Source organism: Rhinatrema bivittatum, chromosome 2 (genome assembly GCF_901001135.1).
Source record: "Rhinatrema bivittatum chromosome 2, aRhiBiv1.1, whole genome shotgun sequence".
Lineage (NCBI taxonomy): Eukaryota > Metazoa > Chordata > Amphibia > Gymnophiona > Rhinatrematidae > Rhinatrema > Rhinatrema bivittatum.
Genome location: NC_042616.1, coordinates 812,092,999 through 812,108,054, shown reverse-complemented (window position 1 = coordinate 812,108,054; position 15,056 = coordinate 812,092,999). Strand labels below are relative to the sequence as shown.

The 15,056-nt window shown below is 48.2% G+C and overlaps 1 protein-coding gene across 2 annotated transcripts in view; it reads right to left on the bottom strand.

Annotated features, from left to right (window-relative positions):
- Positions 1–4,860, bottom strand: part of LOC115085804 (speriolin-like protein) — a 670,698-nt gene extending 665,838 nt beyond the window's left edge. For both annotated transcript variants that reach the window (XM_029592238.1, XM_029592239.1), the window contains exon 1: positions 4,589–4,860. In XM_029592238.1, the coding sequence (XP_029448098.1) occupies positions 4,589–4,787 (199 nt within the window). In that variant the 5' untranslated portion in view covers positions 4,788–4,860. The remainder of the gene's footprint in view (positions 1–4,588) is intronic.
- Between the last annotated feature and the right edge of the window lie 10,196 nt (positions 4,861–15,056).

The following is a 15,056-nucleotide window of genomic DNA, read 5'->3' as shown; positions in this document are numbered from 1 at the left end:
ATAAGTGCAACAAGGCCAGGATGGTGGAAATCATCTCTGCTTCCCTTTTGTTGAGCGTGGATCCCTTGCTTTTTGCCATCTCCTCCATTTCTCTTGGCTCTCCTGTTTCTGCCTGGTTATTTCCCCTCGGTCTCTGTCTTACTGCTACATCCTGTTCTGTCTCACTTCTCCGTTCTCGTCCCCTTCTCTGCGCTGCTTTTCTACATTCCCAGCTTTGAAGTATGAACACATGTTCCCCTCTCCGTGTCTCTTGGTTCACTTTTTTCTGGATTCCTGGCAGGTTATGTGATCTTTTTTTATTGGCGTGGTTAAAGAGCTACTTGTGCATAAGCTTTCAGACCAGACTGCCCAGCTGTCCTCAGTGGTCTACAAAACTCATATGAACCCCTTTGGATTATTTTGTGTTGGTCTATTACAAGATGTCACAGCCTGCAGGGAATCCAGGTTTCTGCAGGTCTGATCTGCATCACTTCAGTCTGGATATTTAATTGTCCTTTGTTTATTCTGCCTTTCCACCTTCTTTCAATAAATGTCCAAGAGTCCAAAGTTCTGAATTCAACATATCGCTCTGGCTGGGTTTCCTGTCCAGCTGGCTTGTTCTCCCACATGCCCATCTGTCTCCCCAATTCCCGTCAGCTTCCAAGTCTCTCTGGAGCTCTTGTATCAGTTGCTTATAGTCATGTCTTATAGCCACCCTAGCCTCTCTGATCTGCTTTTTATGAATTTTTTGAAACTGCAGACACCCATTTTGCATTGACCAACTTCGGTTCTATCCAACACAGCTTTTTCTCCTGTTCCACAGACCCCTCTATGACATTTCCATAGTACTCAATCCTGACCTACACACATCCATTGCTTCCCTGGAGACTCCATAATGTCCACAGAATTCCACTCCCTTCCCACAAAGTTCCATTCATCTCACAGATCATTTTCCTCCTACCCCCAAGAGCTTCTCCATTCCATCGCCACAGATCTCCTCTGTTCCATCACCATAAACCTCCTGCTTGCCATCCACAGAGATCTAATCCACCCCCGGAGACCGTCATCCAGTTTCCAATGTCCTTCCCCCATTCTTCTGTCATAAACCTCCATTTAACCCCCAACAATCCTTCAATATAAGGGATTAAATGGAGGTGCTGCAAGGAAAAAGAGCCCTCTGTAGACAATCTTAAAATCCAACTTAATATAGAGCACAAAATCCAACTTAATATAGAGCACAAAATAAGAGCCCTTATACACTTTAATTCTGCCCCAATTATTGTGTTGTGTTGTAAGAGCCCTCTGTAGACAAAAAGAGCCCTCTGTAGACAATCTTAAAATCCAACTTAATATAGAGCACAAAATCCAACTTAATATAGAGCACAAAATAAGAGCCCTTATACACTTTAATTCTGCCCCAATTATTGTGTTGTGTTGTAGAGCAGTGCTCACCAACTCTGTCCTGGGGGCCCACCAGCCAGTCTGGTTTTCAGGATATCCACAATGAATATGCATGAGAGAAAATTTGCATGCACTGCCTCCACAACATGCAAATTTTCTCTCATGCATATTCATTGTGGATATCCTGCAAACCTGACTGGCCCCCAGGACAGGACAGGATTGGATTCCACTATTGTAGAAAATGACCACTCCATGGACCACCCTTCCCCCTTTTCCAATGAGCGACGCCCCCCTCGCCACACACACCAATCCAGCTGGTTAGAGCAAAGTGCAAAGCTCGCACACGTGTGCCCAGCAGCGCAGCACATTCTGAGAGGGATAGGTAAGAAAGCTCATGCAAAAAAACTTAGAAAGAAGGGTTAATGTGTTTGGTGTTATTTTGAATGCTTGGAATTACAGCCCATGCTATTGGATTTCTGATGCATTATGGGAACCTTTTAGGACCTTCTGCTTTCAGTCCTGATGAGCTGAGCCTCATTTCTAACATCTCTGGTGCCACAGAGGCTGACATTCAGGTTGATGCAATCCCATGCGCTGCGGCCAGCGCACAGCTCAACACTCGATTGGATGCAAAACAGGGTCCAAAACATGCGTCCAATTGAGCGCATAGCTTATTTATTTATTTATTTATTTGTTGAGTTTTATATACCGTTATTCGGTAGAGCCATCTTTACGGTTTACAGCTTATGTAATTGTCATAGCAGTTGAGAACAGTAAAACCTTGTGAACAATATACATTTTCATAGAAGGTGTGTAACAGTAGAGTAAGGTTAACATTTTCAAATATAAAACGTATCAAGTCAGAGAGCAAGGAGGGGTTGAATGGGGAGGGAAAGTAGGTTCATCAGGAGAGCCGGAAAATAAGAGGATTATAGATGTGAGTCCGGTTGAGAGCTGGGATTGTGCTCATCATATGTAAAGTACATGTAGATGAGGCTATTAGCTAATCCCCATGATGCAAAACATTTCCCGTGCTGCCAATACGTTAGGAAACCAATGTACAGGCCCCAGAATGCACCAGCTGGGAACTCAGTCTAGGGGGGTCATCCATGAGGTTAAGAGTCTTGCTGGGTGACTTGTGAGTTGTGGCCGGTACATCATCATCAGTGCACTTCCAGAACCACCCACTGAGTTCAGCCTTTGGCTGACCTCCAAAAAGCCCTCTCTAAATTCTAAAAGGGTGACTGTGACCCAGTATTTCTAACAGGAATCTTCCTGTCACCTTCCAGGTGTTGGTATGTGTATGTAGAAGCCGGCAGTCCTCAGCTGACTGTGTGTGGAAGCTCCTGGAGTCCTCAGTTGACTGTGTGCAGAGTTCCTGGAGTCATCAGTTGACTGTGTATGGAAGCCCCTGCCATCCTCAGTTGACTGTGTGCGGAAGCCCCTGCTGTCCTTAGCTAGCTGTATGTGGATGCTCCTGGAGTCCTCAGCTGACTGTGTATGGAAGCCCCTGCCATCCTCAGTTGACTGTGTGCGGAAGCCCCTGCTGTCCTTAGCTAGCTGTATGTGGAAGCCCCTGCCATCCTCAGTTGATTGTGTGAGGAAGTGCCTGCAGTTCTCAGCTGTGTGTGGAAGCTCCTGGAGTCCTCAGCTGTGTGCAGAAGCCCCTGCGATCCTCTCAGCTGACTGTGTGCAGAAGCCCCCGAGGTCCTTAGTTGACTGTGTGAGGGAGCACATGCAGTTCTCAGCTCTTTATGGAAGCCCCTACAGTGCTCGGCCAGCCCATCATTTATCTACTCTTTCAGAAGTCACCTCTTTACATACCTGGGAACTTTTGATGTGATGTCACCATAGGATTGGCATCAATTAGCGAGGGAGGGGAGTGGTATACTCACAAACCTTCTCTCTCACACACACACATACACACCTTCTAATACACTCAAATGTTCACTCACAAATATACATACGCATTCTCTCACACACACACAAATAACCAGTCACTCTTTCAACCCACACATGGCCATTCATGCTCTCTCACATATACAAAGCCACACACATATTTCTTTAGAATTCCAGAGTCTCTGGGCCAAATCCGAACAGTTCCCAGGTCTGCTTCTTTCTACAAGCAGGGGTCATGAAACTGTATGGCTGGTGCAAGGGAGACTCTCCCGTTTCTTCTGATACTTAAAAACGTTTCATCCCAAACCCTACAGCAATCTCTTAATGAGAAACATAACACCTCTAGCAGTACACTTCTTTCACCCTTCTTCCACCTACCCCCCCCCCCCCCGATCAGTTTTCTGGCCCTGTGCTGGTAAATTATTCACACACACCTCTCTTTGCCCCCTTCACCAGCTTCTTGTGTTCCAGAGACCTCCTCTTTCTCCCTGTGTTATTAAAGAGAACGCTTCGGGGTACCCTGCATGGATCGATCATGGTTATAACCCTAACATCGATGAGCACGAGGTGGCCAGATGTTCCAACAACAGCCTCACTCGTTTTGCTGGATGTTTATATCATTAGAAAGCTTGGTGGTAAAGACATGGAAGGGGGTCCTGTGTTCTGGCTTAACTATGGGCCTCTCAACCCAAGAGGTAACGAGAGCGGCTCAGGGACAGAATTTAAACTGACATGCATGGGCCAAACAGAGGACAGTGGTAGGCACAGGTCCCAGAGATTGGTCAAAGGATATGGAGCGGGGTGGAGAGGGAAGGGAAGGGCAGGAGCTAGTGCTGTTTTAGTTATGGAACTGCATGCGGTCATTTATCAAAAGGAATAGAGAATGAGAGTAACTGGGTACGCTGGGGGCCCAGTTGTCCCTCGTTGCTCTCATTTACTGTGTGCCCAAGACCTGTTTTCTGTCCGTACACTAAAGAAACCTTGTTCCTTTGTTCCAGATCGCATGTGTAGTTGTGCAACGCTGCATCCATCTGGCAGCACTAAATGAACGTCCAAAGCGTGCCACAACTCTAGACTACGCGTCTTCCGATCCGGCTGCCCTACAATAATCCCATCGCGGACTTACCCTTTGTCAAGCGGCCACGTGGAAAGCACGTTTCATGGGGGCCGGGCGAGTCTTCCGACTGCTGAACGCGGCCGCTTCCACGTGGGTCGAGGAGCTCCTCCGGGCGCCCTGCCCCCCCCCGATAATCCCCGCCCCCCGGCCGGCTGGAGCCCGTTCTGTGCCCGCCCCTCGCTCCTCCCCTACCTTTAATCATTTTGCTGTCCTTGTTCGCCTGGTAGATGGAGCAGTCCTTGTCGAGGCTGCCGTGGTCGGCCAGAATGCACCGGAGCTCCACGTTCTCCTGCAGGAGCCCCACCAGCTTGCGCATCTCGGTGTTCTCCTTCAGCAGTTTCTCCTTCTGGGCTTTGATGGTCACCAGGTCATGACTGTTCAGAACTTCCATTATAACAAGCAACGAGTTACAAAGGGAGGCTGAGCTGCCAGAGTACAGCTGCACCTTATTAGTAAAGGGCAGCCTCCTGCCGCCAGCTCAGAAATTCCTGCCTGACATTGTGATGTCACCATTTGTTACCAAGCAAAGCAATCACATGCCAGGGAGGAGGCCCTGAGGTGGCCCAGCCTGCAGGGAGGAAGCCAGCCAGCCCCAGCAGCCACCAGGGAACACCCCCCACCCCCCTACTCCAAACAGCAGCCTTCTGCCCCCCTGCATCCCGCAGCAGCAGCAGCAATGGGGCAATGCAGGAAAAACATAAGCCCTCACCCCCTCCCAACCAAAACACGCATCCAATGTACTGCAAGGTGGAGTAACATCACCACCAGTGCACCTCACTGCATACAGGGAGGGGAAGCACAGTGTGAGTATTCCTGCTTCCCCACATACAGGCCAGAGGAATTACCCCCTCCCCATTCCACTATATACTGAATGGCAGCTGAGTCCAAGTCAATATACAGCAGAAATAAGAGACTACCATAAGCAGCAATCTGGCCTCCGTACACACTATCCCTTAGGAGCAAACTTTTATGCACTTTACAGTTCTTATCTATCGCACATGCGTTTTACTTTTTGCTGAACAAACAATTTGCAAACTGCTGAACAAGCATTTGCTAGCGTGGTCCTCTAGGAGGTGTAGCTTATGATCAGACTATTGTTTCGTCATTTAATTGACGTGTTAGACATTTTATAGCGCCGTTCGTATTAATACAATACAAATTATTATTCCAAAATGGAGTCACGTTCCACTAAATGTTAGTGCGTAACTGCGTCACTACCATACTCCTCTCGCTGCACCCCCACCCCACTCTGCAGACTGCAAACCTGCCCCCATACATCCACATCCTCACCAAATTCAGTGCTGTCCACTATCATTCCACTCAGCCTGATCCTAGCAGGAGTATCCCCACCTACACTCACCCCAGCACAATGCCCTGGAGACCCACAGACAGTAACTGCACTCCACCACATCGCTCCATAGTCCTCCACCATCCAATATTCCTGAGAACCTATAGACCACTTCCAGCACCACATATTGTCCTGCCCTTCTCTTTACACACCCAACGTCCATCGGGAATAAAAGAATTAGAGAATGTGTATATCCACGCCCACTTTTGTAGCCCTACCCCAAACTCACACAACATCAGGGAGATACCAGAAAAAGCACCACCACCACCTTTAAGTACTTACAGGGGCCCTGGGCAACCTTTCGAGCATGGACCTTTGTGTGATTTTCATAGATTGATCCCACCCTATGTAAGGAACAGAGAAACGTTCTACTGTTACACAATGACATAAAAGCAATGTTTTACATCAGGGGTGGGCAAACTACAGCCCATGGGCTGAATCCGACCTGATGGAAGGCTTTTTCTGTCCCTCCTAATCAATTTGCTCCATTAGCTCCGTCCACTTGGCGCTTTGCAACGATGTTGGCATCACTGGCCTGACATCGCAGGCCTTTGATGATGACATCGACCTGTATCTGTGGTTGGCTGAGATATCCTCATCTCAGAGGCGTAACACGGCGTAGTAGGGGGGAACAGCACGGCCCCCGCCAGAATCAGGACGAGAAGGAGCATCGCAGCCCTGCCGGAATCAGAAGGTTGGCTGGCGGAGCCTTAGGTTAGGAGGAATGGCATGGAATGGCTCTCATCAAGGCCACAGCTGGATCAGCTGCTAGGGCTGAAGACAGAGACTGCTGCTGCTTCAAGAGGAGAGAAATGTGACAGAAGGAATGTATGAATGAGAGAGCATATGTGTGAGTCTAGGTGGTGAGTGAGAGAGCATATGTGGGTGGGTGAGAGTGAGCATGTGTATATAGATGAGAGAGCAGGGGTGTATGTATGGGTGGGTGAGAGCATTGTGTGTATGTGTATGAGAGTATGTGTAGGTGGTGGGTGAAAGAGAGCACATGTATGTGCAGCAACCCCCCTTCCTCTCAGAGTATCTGGAAATCAAAAGTTCCCAGATATAAAGAGCGGGGAGTTTTTAAAATCCTTCCTAGTTTTAAATATAGGGTACCATCATCGCCTTATCCGAGAAAATTCTCAACATCCTGCCCTTGACCCAAGGGAGAAATGCCTCCAGAACCCTGGGGACCGCCCTTGTCTCCAGGCGATTGAAAGACCAGGATGCCTCCGCTGTTGACCAAAGACCTTGAGCATACTGCCCCTGACATACCGCGCCCCCCCCCCCCCCCCAACCCTTGAGGCTGGCATATGTGGTTACTACCACCCAATCTGGGGCCTCCAGATCCACTCCCTTTTCCAGGTTGTGGCAAGAGAGCCACCATGAGAGACTGAACCTGGATTCTCCTAGAAGAGGTAAAGGCAAGTGATACTTCTCTGACAACGGATTCCACTGGACAAGAGCGCCTTCTGCAAAGGTCGCATATGAGCAAAGGCCCACAGAACCAAGTCCAGTGTGGAAACCATGAAGCCCAGGACCTGCAAATAATCCTAGACTTTTGGCATCGGAAGACGTAGTAGGTGCATCACCTGCACCTGCAACTTCGACAATCTGTCTATGGTCAGGAACACCCTGCCTTTCTGGGTTTCCTTCTTTCATATGAATCAGACAGAAGAACTTCTAGCTTTTCCGGAATGGTCTAGGGAGTTCCCGCAGGAAAGGGAGCTTCATCATTTGGATGTGCATTGCACTCTGTTGTGGTACCTTAAGGTAACTAACAGTTTTCGACGGTCAGATCACCTTTTTGTGTTGTTCGATGGTGTGAAGAAAGGAGATAAAGCTTCTAAAGCCTCGATCTCTCGTTGGCTGAAAGAGACCATTTGCTCCGTTCATATTTGTAAGGGTTGCAAAGTTCCGGAAGGTCTGCGCGCGCATTCTTCAAAGGCGCAGGCAGCCTCCTGGGCGGAGGGTCATTTGGTGTCTCCTCAGGAGATATGTAGGGCAGCAGCTTCATATTTTCACCAGGCATTAGCGATTGGGTGATCGGGCACAGGAAGATGCAACATTTGGTGAGAGTGTTCTGCGCACGGGTCTTTCGGGTTCCCACCCAGTCTAGGGGTGCTTGAGTACATCTCACTTGCCTGGGCTGGTTCTTACCTGCTAATTTTCATTCTTATCATACCACAGATCAGTCCAGAGACCCGTCCCGTCGATTCCGAAAGACTGAATTTCCTGATAGTTTGGTAAACCTTATATGAGAAATTTTGCAAATTGTAAATAAGTTGAGAGTTTGGGAGTTAAGCAGTTATCAGAGTTTTGTTTTCTGGAAGTATGAGAGGCTCCAGCTCAGGGGGGTTGCAACCCCGAGTTACCTGCTCGCCCTGGAAAGGGGGGTGGTGTTTACTCTATGGCTTGGGACCAGATCAATTCTGAGGGACTGCAGGTGGCTCTCTCGGTTATGTAGCAGTGCCTCAGAGTTTTATTGTCTGCCTCCATCTGCTGGCGAGGATGCAAAACCCACTTGTCTGGACTGATCTGGGGAATGAACAGGAATGAAAATTAGCAGGAAAGAACCAATGTTCCTGTACTTACGTATTTGTGAACATATTTCATCTTAACACATTGTCCTTGATTTAGCAGCCGAGGCTTAGTTGGCTGAAGCACTTGCCCAGGAAACAGGACACCCTGGGTTCAAATTCTAGCAGTAGCTTTCCTCACATGACACAGGAAAATGCACGAGCTCACTGAGATACAAATAACTCCACCGTGATGCATGAAATAATAGCAAGTACCCTATTACAGGTCTTAAAAGTGTTCAGAACTAATCCGATATGAAGAATCGAAAAAAAAAATAAATCAGAAAGTAGCCAGCTTATCTCAGTAGTGAACAGACTTTCTTATCTCCCAGGTGCCAGGCAGGGCCAAGAGCTGACCTGCTGTAGAGAACGCTGCAGATGGGCTGCCTGCCACACCCTTGCTGGTGGCTGGCAATCTCAGTCCTAGCAGCCCTTAAAGACAGACAGGCCAATACAATAAAGACGTGGGGGAAACGGGCGCTCAGTGTTAGGCGCCCGCTTTCCTTACGCACCCCCAGCCACCTCTCCTGGGTGCGTGATTCAATATTTAAATGAGGAGTGGCGCTGCCGAGGAAGCGCTAAGGACAAATGCGCACCCCAGTGGTGTCTCTTTGGCAGCGGGAGCCCAGGGGAGGTCGGCTGTCAGTGGGTTAGGAAAACGGGCGTTCGTTAACTGAGCATCCCTTTTCCTAATCTGACCGCCTGCACACTTTTTTTTTTTTTTTTTTAAACCTTTTTGTTCCTCTGACTTCATGTCACCATGTTGGAGGATGTACAGAAAAGTAGTATTTTCTGCTTTTCTGTACACTTGTTTTGGGCTGCTCAGAAATTAGCACCTGCTCTGGGCAGGCGTTAATTTCTGAGCATAAAAATGTGCGGACCGGGCGCACTTTTTTTTTTGGATCTGGAGAAAATAGCTAATAGCATCATCAACATGCATGTGCATGTGATGAGCACTATTAGGTTCGCGGGGGGGTTGGACGTGCGTTTTGGATGCGCTAATCCCGTTATAGTATAAGGGGTTGTGGACATGCATCCATCTGCAGGTTAAATAATGCGTTCAGCTGAGTGCGCTATATTATATTGGCCTGAGAGTGCAATTTACAGCCCAGTGAAGCCAAGCAGATGCCCAGCCCTACAGTTGTATCCTGCTTCAAGGAGAACCTAGGAGAGTAACTCTAGGGTGAAAACCTATCACTTGGTCCCTCAAGCTAGGGAAGAGCAATCGAGAACAGAGCTGTTTGTCTGATCCCTGGCAGACATAACAGGATCAGAATAGCTCACGACTATCGGGGGAAGGGAATCTCCCTTTCACTTTTGCAGGAATGCTAGGGGCTAGTCCCAGGATAAGATCTGGGGAAGGTCTGCCCCCCCCCCCCCCGCCCAAGGCCCAGGTAGGGAGCCCTAACTCCAGAGTTAGGTTAATGCACAAAGCTTATCTAGCTATAAAGGACCTATACATTCTAGTGTCTCTGGTTCCCTAAGGTTTAACATTCATCCCCTAGGGGCAGCAGCCAAGGGGCTGAGGGAAAATCCAGAACCCCCTTCAAGGGGATTCTCCAGTCCCCAGGCTTCAAGGGGAGCTTCATGATCTGGAAGAAAATCACCCCAGACCACCCTGGAGGAAGAGGGGGAGTTAGCATTCGATGATGATGGCTCCAACATAATATGCCTATCCCAGAAAGAGGAGCCGGCAGCCCTTATTTCCAGGGTGTGGCTACTTCAGCGGTGTCTCTAACTCCTGCAAAAAAAAAAATCCCAGCGAAAAGGGAGCCTTACTTCCAGGGTTCTAAAAAGCCACCAAGGATGTTGGCCTAAGGGGTAGGGCACTTACTGAAGTGGATACCCTGAAGAGAGGGAAGAGTGTTAGGCAAAGCTATCCTCTGCTACAGGAGTAGAGGAATAGCCTCCTCAGAATTTCCCATGTTGGTGCTTGGTCTCAGCGGTCATGTTCAAGACCATCATTGTGGTAGAATGAGGGTCAGCACCAAGACCAGGACATAATATTAGAGGCACCTGCTCAATACAGTGTGTGATTAAAAAAATAAAACAAAAAGGGGTCAACTATTACCTGCATCTGCCTCACTTCTGGATGGAGGCTTCTTGGTGAGGCAAGGAGAGTACCCAGCATCTTCAGATATAGCAGAAGCCCACTACCATATTCCCATCTGAGTGTGTTCAGCCAGAATCCAGTAAGGCTCTGCGTATTGGGTGAATATGCCCAGTTCCAAAGGTGGCTTTTGATCTAGTAAGTCAGGGCGTTATGCCGCACCCATACTTAGACATTGGGCTTATAAGCACCAAGTCAGCTTAGAGAGCCATCAGGTTTCCAAAATAATACCCCACCTCCTTCAATAGTCAGGCTGGGATGTGAATGGAGTAGGATCTCTTTTGGATGTTATGGGCCTTGGGCAGGTGGCCCCTTCAGTCAAAAAAATAGGCATCCAAGGAGGGCTGTTTTGGGAAATGGAATTCCATGAAGGAATTTTCTCAGTTAAGGTGCATCTCAGAGAGGCAGGCTTAGCCCTACAGAGATCCTCTCCTACGAATTTTTCAAGGGCCGGTTCCATCATTCCTACCCAAACTAGTATCAGCATTCCACGTGAGTTAATCAGGACCCCTTCCATCCCTCATGTTACGATCCCCCCTGTTGCTGCGCTACAGGTGGTATCTCACCTTCCACTGGAGGCCACTTCGAAGCCAGGGCCTCGCCTGTGTTCCATCCTGGACTTGCTCCAGGGCCTGGAGGCCTAGCTGTTCCTGAGGTCTGCCTGTGGCTTGCATGGCCGTGTTTGGACTTCCTGGTTTCCGGCCACGCCCTTTTCCTAGGGGCTGGCCCGCAGCTCTCTACCCAAGTTATAGGGCCAGCAAGGGGCGGTCCTGGCAAGCTCCTCCTAGGGAGTTACCCACTTCAGCTGTATAAAAGGACTTTCTTGTCAGTTCCTCAGGGCCTTCGGATTGAGCACTACAGTCGTCTGTACCTCTGCCTTGATCCAGGTCCGCCGTGCCTTGATGGCTCCCTGTCCAGTGTCTCTGCCTTGATGTCTGTTCCGGATGTTGCCATGATGTCTGTTCCTGAACCCATGCCTGATCCAGTTCCCGCCATTCCTACCTGCTTGAGGCTGCCAGGAGTGCAGCAACCTTCCCTGCTTTGGCTGCCAGGAGTGCAGCAACCTTCCCTGCTTTGGCTGCCAGGAGTGCAGCAACCCACCATTTCCTCTTCCCTGCACATGTCACGCTCTCGAGTTTGTGGGACAGGGTGGTCCGTGACCAGTCCAGCTGTGCTGGCTGTGTAGGGCACCTTGAGAGACAGTGCCCATGTCTTGCTTCAGCCCTTGCTCTGATGTCTTCAATGTCTCGCTTCAGCCTGTCTTGGATGTCTTGCTTCAGCCCCCATCTGACGTCTTCTGTGTAAGGACTCTGTCTGCCCTCGCCTCTGTCCGGCCTGCCGCCCATTGCCGTACCCAGCGGCAGGTCCGAAAGGGCCGGGAACAGTCGGAGGACCGTTCATCAATCAACATCCCCGTGTTGGTTGCCATGGGCGTGCAGGTCCGGCTGAGGGTCAGACTCCACTCCTTACTCCCTGCCTCTGTACCCGCCTGGCTCACCATGCCTGCTCGGCTCACCTCCCACGGTGTGGCTTGGGGCTCCTCCCTAAGTCTTGCCGTGGCCCAAGGGCTTACTACCTGCTTGAGACGGCCGCGCTCCGCGCGCGCTCGTAACACCTCAGCAGTGGTAGCTGTTAGGAGGAAAGAGAATCCGCCACTATTAGATGGACACCAGATTGTCATGTCATACCTGAAGGTTACAATATTGTAGGAGAACAGATGAGATGTTCCTGGTATTGAGTGACACCCAAAACTCGCAGACAAATTTAAATCAGGAAATACTTTTTCACAGAGAGGGTGGTGGATGCCCGATGCCTGGAATGCCCTTCCTGAAGAAGTGGTGAGGATGAAAACAGTAAAGAAATTCAAAAGGGCATGGATTAAACACTGTGGATCCCTAAAGATTAGAGGTTGGAAATGAAGAAAAGGGTGCATGGGGGTAACCTGCACAGAGCGGCAGTTGCTATCCTTAACAGAGGGCATGGGGATTACTACTCTTAACCAATTAGCCTTGATGCTTGTGATGCAACTGCAACATAGCTCTTTGCTTCTACGGCAAGGGGAAAAAGGGGAATTGGATTTAGACAATAGCCAATACTGGGCCCCAACTTTTACAGTCTGGGATAGTGATATGCAGGCCACTGCTTTCCCTTAGCTGTGCACGCATGTGTGCACATAATATACGCCCCGCAGTGAAAAATGCTGAGCAGTAGGGATGTGCAGAGCAAAAGTTTAAGTTCATATGTCCATATGTCCAAAGGGGGTCCCATTTGCGGTCAATATGGACATAAACAGAATTCAATGAGTTGAGTATATGTCCATATGTGCAAATAAAAATTTAAACCCCTCACCCTCCTTAATCCCCCCCCCCCCCAAAGACTTACCACAACTCCCTGGTGGTCCAGCGGGGTCAGGACGCCATTTCTGACCAACTTTGCAAGGAGCACGTGACATCGGCGTCACGTCGGAGTAACGCGGCGTCACGTGATTCCCCGCGGGTTCGCGCCGGAACGCTCGTTCGGCCCAAAAGGAACTTTTGGCCAGCTTGGGGGGGCCTCCTAACCTGAGAAGACTGTACTTTAAATGTCCAATTTAGGAACCAATTTAGGGGCACATTTTGATGGTGACACAACAGTTCAATTCATTGAAGAAGAAAATAGGAACTTTGATATCAATGTTATTACCCATCCAGGGACCAATGACCTCAATAGAAATGGTATCCATGAAGTACAGAAAGATTTCAAAAATCTAGGATCAATGATAACACACATTGCAAAGACTCTTGCCTTTTCTGAAGTATTACCTGTTCATGGAAAGGGAAAAGAGAAGCTATGCCATATAGAAAATTTCAATTCCTGGCTCAAAACCTGGGGCACAGAAAGTGGTTTTGGATACATTGGAGGCTGGGGTCGTGTATGGAGCAGTAAAAGGCTTTAAGGTAAGGATGGCCTACATTTGTCTGTAGCAGGAAGGAGGATGCTAGGTGAGAAATTCAGATCATATATTATCAGACATTTCAACTAAAGAATGGGGGTGGCAGGAGATGGCCAATGAAATTGACAAGTCACCCCAAGCAAAAAAGCAGATCAAAAAAGCAGAAAATGTGACTAGGAAGAGAGGCAAATCAAGGGAGATAAATTGCAAAGCTATGAACACAAATGCTTGTAGTTTTGGCAATAAAATCCCAGACCTGCAGGCCCTAATGGTGGAGGTGGACTTGGACATCATTGTGCTTACAAAAACATGGAATCTCATTTTTGGAATAAGGCCATACCAGGCTATAACTGGTTAAGAAAGGACAGAGAGGATAGAAAAGGGGGAGGAGTACCTCTTTATATCAAAAACAATATCCAAGCAAGTGAACTGCAAGGAATGTGGGGTAGAGAAGAAACATTCTGGGCCATCCTGAAAAAACGATGATGGTGCATCCATTTTTACTGGTATGGTTTACAGGCCCTCGACTCAAACGGAAGAACTAGACAGAGATCTGGTCGAAGACATCCAAAAGGTGGGAAAGAAGGGGGAAGTGTTGATTGTTGGTGACTTTTATCTGGGGGCATGGACTGGAGAATCTCTTCTGCAGAATCTACCAGAAGTAGAGAGACAGTGGATGCCTTGTAAGGGGCTCTCTTCAAACAAATGGTAATGGGACCCCTCGAGGGAGGGAGCTGTACTCGACCTAGTGCTCACTAACAGGGATAATGTCTCTAATGTCCGGGTGGGTGCCCACCTCAGCACCAGGGATCATCAGGCGATTATGGTTTGACATTGCAAATGGGATAAAGAGAAGTCAGACAAAGACCCGAGTTTTGCATTTCAAAACTACAGGCTTTGTCCAAATGGGGACATACCTGGAGGTAGAACTAAAAGACTGGGAGAAAATGAGAGGTGGAACAAACTAAAAGGAACAATTCCAAATGCAACAAATTTATTTGTTAGAAAAGTAAACAAAGGTAAGAGAAATAAGAAAACAATCTGGTTCTCAAAGGAGGTAGCTGAACAGCATTCAAGAAATATAAAGGATCCCAAAGAGAGAAACACAGGAATGAATATCTGGTGAAACTAAGAGAGACAAAGAAAGAAGTCAAGAAAGCAAAACGTCAAGCAGAAGAAAAGCTTGCCAAAGAGGTAAAGGGACGGCGAGATGACAAACCATTTTTCAGATATATTAGAGAAAGGAGAAAGGTCCAAAGTAGTATAGTGAAATTGATCCCTCGGAGGAATCCCTTTAAATATGGCGCCTTGAACCGGCATTTTCGCGCCGACACAGGAGCCATAAGAGCAGCCGACCGCTACCGCAGTGAGTACCTTTAATCTTTTTGAGTGAAACAGAAGCGATTCACATTACAAACAGGTAGCTTTCCAGCTAGGTTAGAATAAAGCCATTTGAATTTCAATTTAGCCGCTCTTGATATAAAGAGAAAATCTATATTTAGAGCGGGCAAAATAGTATCCAGTAGCGAGAATGCATTTTTAGTTTCACAAACAACCGGCGAATTCTCTCAACATTTGGAGATTGGGATTCTTGTACCATTAGATACTTTAGCAATATGAATAGTTTTATTCATACAATAAAAATATCAGCGCTGGTAAGGTTTTTTTGAACATTATCTATTTTCAGCGGAGCT